General features: G+C 39.5%; 1 protein-coding gene across 6 annotated transcripts in view; it reads right to left on the bottom strand.

Annotated features, from left to right (window-relative positions):
• elmo1 (engulfment and cell motility 1 (ced-12 homolog, C. elegans)) overlaps window positions 1-6000 on the bottom strand; it is a 100076-nt gene continuing 94076 nt past the window's right edge. For all 6 annotated transcript variants that reach the window (XM_069175765.1, XM_069175763.1, XM_069175766.1 and 3 more), the window contains 3 exons: window positions 5587-5669; window positions 2664-2741; window positions 1-1492 (listed from right to left, as the gene is read on the bottom strand). In XM_069175765.1, the coding sequence (XP_069031866.1) occupies window positions 1292-1492; window positions 2664-2741; window positions 5587-5669 (362 nt within the window). In that variant the 3' untranslated portion in view covers window positions 1-1291. The remainder of the gene's footprint in view (window positions 1493-2663; window positions 2742-5586; window positions 5670-6000) is intronic.

Raw genomic sequence — 6000 nt, 5'->3', positions numbered from 1 at the left:
TAAAGTTGTTACAGTTCTTCAATCTTTAATGTAAACAGCAGTTTTGAGGGGCTTGAAAAAGCCTAAAGAAAAAAACATTTGAAGGCATTAAATAGGAAGGGGAAATATATAAATCATACTAGAAATAACAACCATGATCTGTTTTTAAATTAAAAAAAAATACATAAACTCTCAATTTTGTGGCCATATAGTCCTGAACACAAAAAAAGTCAACTTCCCTTGACTGAATACTAACTTTACACTTGGTAATACCAACTACCTGGCAGTTTCACAATTTTAAAATCACTAAATTATGATCACCTTACAAATGATAAACAAAAAAAAGCTGAAATATTGCTGAGGAATGTTGTGTACAGAAAGCCTTTACAACGAGACAGACTCAAACGAGGAAGAGGTGAGTATGTTTGAATGCGTGTTTCACGATGGTGGTGCTTTTACGTTTGTTTTATGGCAAAGCCAATGTGTAGGTGTGTACAATAAGCAATAAGCAGCGGTGGGATAATAACATTAATATTGAAAAGAGAGGCTTTTTACTGTTGTACAGTGCCTGGATTTTGAGGATCGACTTATTCTAACAGTCTTCAGTATATGTGAAGCAGGACAGAGTAGATGAGAAATCATTTTCAAGACGTATATTTCTTAATTCCGCCTCTTCGGAAACATTTAGCTGCCACAAATACTGTAAGTGGGAATGTGACAGGAAATACTACTGGGAAGTTGACTAATGCCCCCCACACCCCCCTCATCCCTCCTTGCTCCTGAACTACACAATCCGTTCTGATCCCCGCATCCATCATCCCTCCCCACAAAAGCCCTGAGGAAAAATAATAGAATAAACATAAAAAAAGGACAACAAGGAAGCTGAATCAAATGGAATTTCTAAGCATTTGTCTACACCAATCTTGAAGCAAGATGACATCGAACGCTTCAGCCAAGAAGAAGAAGTGAATGTTTTGAAACATCAGACGTAGGAGGAGAGTGAGGAAGAAGACGTAGGACGACCGACAGGCCAAGCAAACACTTCCTGGTTTCTCTTCTCCATGTCAACCCGATAGCTTGACCCCAAGTCCCTCAAGTGCAACGATCAATGTTAATATGCACCATTTTCTCTCTTATGAAGGTCTGGCAAGAGGAAAATAGTTCAATAAATCCTTTTTCTTTCAATCACAGTTCCTGTGTTTATATTAGGTGGTTTTATTCATTTTTGTTCCAGTTTATAAGAAAAGGGGGTTGGTCCAGTGAATACAGTAGGTGCAGGGTTTGTTTGGGCTGGGCTTGTGGGGTCGTACGTCTAGTTACAGTCGTATACAAAGTCATAGTTGCTAGGTTCTTTGGGAATCGGGGGCGGGGCTTCGGGAATCTGGATGTTCTCTAGATCTAAGAGGCGGAGCTTCATCTCCATGGAGAGCAGGGTGCCCATGTCCGATTTGGTGTATTCGCTGGTCATCTCCTTACCCAGGAGGGCATTTAGACCGTCTGTCCACACGCAGTACTGCAGAGAGATGGACAGAGGCAGATTCAAATTCACATCAGTGTTGCCAGAGAGAAATCAATATTGCAAACACAAAACCTCCAAAATCTAGAAACTGCAATTAAGCATGACACATTTCCAAACTGAAAGGAAGCTGCTGACAGCATATTCAGCTTCTTTAGAGACATACAGACATAAAAGAAGCTTACCACAGAGGGAGGAAAGTTTATGTACACTGTGACTCAGGAGAAATAGAGCAGGGACACCTTCTTCTCTTTTGCCCTAAATATAAACTTCTATGTCTAAAAAAAACAGCTAAAAAAAAGTTTCTATATTCCAGCACAGAGAAAATGAAATGAATTATACTTAGTGAAAGTCTTCAAACAACAGAACTTTGTGTGCTATAAGTATTATTTGGCCCAAATCTATGAAAAACAAGAACACCGCCCCTTTATTTGCCAAACTTTTTTAACTTATAGGTATTAGTTATTTATGTGAAAAGCTGTTTTTAAGTGAAATGAGACAAGTCAATGTCAAGTCACAAGTCCAAGTTAAGCTCATGCAAAGCTTACAGGAAATCAGATTGTGAGAGATAAACACATCCCCTTCGACACCATTTATACCATCACAGTTATGTCTGGGTGTATGAGATCAATATTCAAAAAGAATGAGAATAGTTTAAGGAAAATATTTGAAATTTTCATTTGATTTTTCTATTTCTCAAAGCAGTCAAATCTCAGGTTGTGTGAATTGCTGCTGTAACACTGTAATTTACCCTCGAGATCATTAATGTCCTCAATCAGTCAGTTCAAAAGTACATCTGTTTGTCTATCTATCATTTCATTTTTATGACATGAATCTGACATGAGTTAAGTTCTCGAATCAACAGCTCTGATTTAAGGCTTAAGTATCATAGTTTGGTTTTCAATTATTATCATTAGTACAAGCAGTTCAACAATCTCCTCTTCATTTTTTGCTATATTAAGATCAAATTCAAGATTTAGCAATATATACACATAGCTCAAGAAACTGAACTGCTTGGGAAAAGAATAACAAACATGCACTAAGTCCACATATGTTTCAATTTTACAAATGTACATACGCACAGCATAACCTTTCTCTTTATGCAATGACGCATGTTCATTCAGTCCGACGCTGTCAATGGCCACAGGATCGGCTACTGTAGGCTTACCTCATGCTTGTCAGGAGCAATAAAGTTTAAGTACTCGTCCGACTCATAGAGGACAGAGAAGGCCAGTTCTAACACCTCCTGGAGAGAGGACAGAGAGAAATAGCAGAGAGGAGGACGGTGCAAGAGTTGCAGACAGTGACAGAGTGGAGGAGGAGGAGTTCGGATGGTAAGAGGTAAAAGAAAAAAGGGTGCAAAGGGAAAAAAAAAAGAATGAATAACAGATGAGATTTATACCACAATGCTGCCATACAAGTGCAATCTTCCTCATCTCCTTACATCTCATCGCCATCTGTTACATGAGCTGCACAAAAAGTCATCAGGTAACAGTGAGATATTACTGTGGACATTGTAACATGTCTGAGGCGTGGGAGGACTGGGAAATGATGTGACATGATATGCTTTCATGTTTATTCCCTCATAATTCTGTGTGGTCTATTGTAGGAAATAAACTGGATTGTGTATGAGGACCGAGTCGAGACACAGACAGATTTGTATACATGCAAGGAATTCATTAAATGCGTGCTTGCAATCTGCGTGAAATTAGCGTCTGGTTTACTAAGGCAGCAGGTAATTAGGCCTACACAATCAGAGACTGGGACTGCAGCCTGTGTGCATTTTGTGAGGGAGTGCTTAAAATATGTACTTCAGTGGTGAGATTAGTCCTAGATCAGGATACTCAGTGAAGAATAGATGTACTGATGGCAAATCAGAAAAGCATCTCTCGGCTCTGTCAGGCTGCATTAAGCTGAATGATGAGGTCAAATGCTACCATGCTCACAATAACAATCCTAACATGCTGATGTTAAGCTGGTATGTTTAACGTATTTAATGCACATTTAACAAGTTAGGTACTAAGATGTGCTTATTAAAACTTAACATGAAGAACAGCTGAGGCTGATGAGAACGTCATTTATTTTTAAGTATTGTAGGAAAGGTACAAGGAAGGTCCGTACAGTGTTGCAGCCCTATACTCCTTGTCGCTGACTCAAGTGTTTTCACCAGTAACTATTAGTTGTTCTGAGATCTAAAATGACTACCAGGCCTCGGTTTCATCTTTGGAACAACCTCCCCCTCCATATCAGGCTGTCAACATCGATACCAGTGTTAAAAAAAAAAAAAAAAAAAAAAAAAATCCTATTTATTTTCACTTTTTTTTTTTTAACATTAACCACCATTTAATCTATTGTTTAAAGCGCCTACATTTTCCGTGTGTTTTGCGCTGGCCTTATCTTGCTTTTGAATTTAATTTTTTAATTTTTTTTATAGCTTATTTCTTCTTAGGATCAAGTCTATCTGACTGTTTAGATTCTGTTTGATTATGTGCAGCACTTTGGTCAACCTCTGTTGTGTTTAAATGTGCTTTATAAATAAATCTGACTTTACTTGACAATTTCTTGACAGTCTATGAAAGACTTGTTAAGATACTTCAGTCTGGACCAAAGTGGTAAACAGAGCGACATCCCAAGAGTCATGCAGCTAAAACAAGGTGTTTCATATACTGTGCATGGATGATACAGTTGAAGTCACTAAAGAAGCACAGTATAACTGCAGCTGTGCGTTTCCAAATTAAATAAGTGTAATCACAACAGTGCATTAACAACTTTTTGGGTTTTTCAAGGTTTATGACATCAAAGACAATTCTGCTCTTTAGTTGGTATAATAACATGTAATAAAACATGTGTTCAATTATTACAGCTTTTTCTCTGTATGAATTAATTAAGTGAAGCTCCCTTTTTAATGGTGCCGTGTCTGCTATCGTTGCAGTTTAAATGAAACACTGGTTAATTAAATTTTCTCTTTCCCACAGCAGGCTTATTTTAATACGGCTGCATTAATGTGCACCTGCTTTTGAGACGCTGAGGATGTTCCACACAAATCAGACTGCAAGGAAATTGCACGAACATTACTAAATTCGGCAGAACAGCAGTCAACCACACTCATCATGTGTCCTCGAGTCATTTGTGTGATCCTGTTTGAATTGCCTGCATATAAAGCTGAAAGGTGCTCTTCAGAAATGAGATACAAAATTACAGGAAAACTGCTCTTCCAGGTTGGTGCACCTGTTTTCTAAATATCACACATCTTGAGGCGCAGAAGGTGTTTGAAACAGGGGAATTATGGCCCTGACCACATGCTTATGAGAGATTATTATGTGGAATAATTACAAAAAATGTAATGCAAATAAATAAGAACTGCTTTGCCATATTTGGTAGAATTTTGGAGACAATCAGACACAGCGTGCCTCTCCATTCTCCCACCTCTGTCTCAGTGTCCCACAAATGGTCCACAGGCCAAGTCTGCTGTGAGGCCTATAGAGGTGACTTTGGCTGGCCTTGTAACAGTGAGTAATGAAATGTGCTTATGTTCTCATGCTCAAGGCTGGGACAGGGCTGCTAGACAGCCCACAGACCCCCCTCAGGTCATTCTCTTAGAGCTGTGCTTATCGACAAGGTAATAAAGTAGACAAAGAAAGGAGGAAGCATGCTCCTTTGTCTTCAAGGCTATTTATCCAGGATCCAATATATCAGAGTCCCGCAGGTGGGGGCCGGAGGTTTGCGAAGGAAAAGTATGGGAGAGGAAGGGCTGATGTGTACACAGATGGAGACAAGATGGCTCTTTCATCCTGGTTAAGGCACCACAGAAGGCATGCCCATTGTTACTATCACATCTAAACATCAAAGATAAGATGTCTGCAATTAAAGTGCTATTCAGTAATTTATTTCTACACATCGCGCTGATGGATGCATCTCTCTGTGCTGAGTACTCAAACGCAAGTTATTGTGTTATTTCCCAAAGCAAAATTATGTAACTGACATCATGTTACGCAACTCTCACACACACAGAAACACGTTCTCTCGCCTGGATACACACCCACCCACACATATGCACATGTACACATGCACGCACGCACGCACGCACACACCTTGTTTTGCTTCAGGGCTCCCTTCTCCTTCATGTGAGGACAGTCTTTGCCGGTGATAACAGCTTTGATGTCAGCCACAGGCACTGCAGGGAGGACAGAAGTGAGTTCACAACAACAACGATGACGACGACGACAACAACAACAACAACAACAACAACAGCAGCAGCAGCAGCAACAACAACAACAACACCAACAACACCCCTGTGACAAGTGCGACATCCTAGATGAGAGCCTGGTTTATCCAAGTGATTAAAACTTAAAATTCTCCCCGGATCTGTCACTATTCAAGCACTACAAGCAAAACTGATGTTAACACTGACTATAAAAAGCCAACAGTTATTATCAATTGCTTGACAGTGAACATCAGTGCAATAAAAACAGACACCATGACAATATACTGGGTAAGGAATATTA

The sequence above is a fragment of the Embiotoca jacksoni genome, unplaced genomic scaffold, assembly GCF_022577435.1.
Source record: "Embiotoca jacksoni isolate LCO1_2020_lvr unplaced genomic scaffold, fEmbJac1.0.p SCAF_7, whole genome shotgun sequence".
Classification (NCBI taxonomy): Eukaryota; Metazoa; Chordata; class Actinopteri; family Embiotocidae; genus Embiotoca; species Embiotoca jacksoni.
This window is presented reverse-complemented; position numbering and strand designations above follow the sequence as displayed.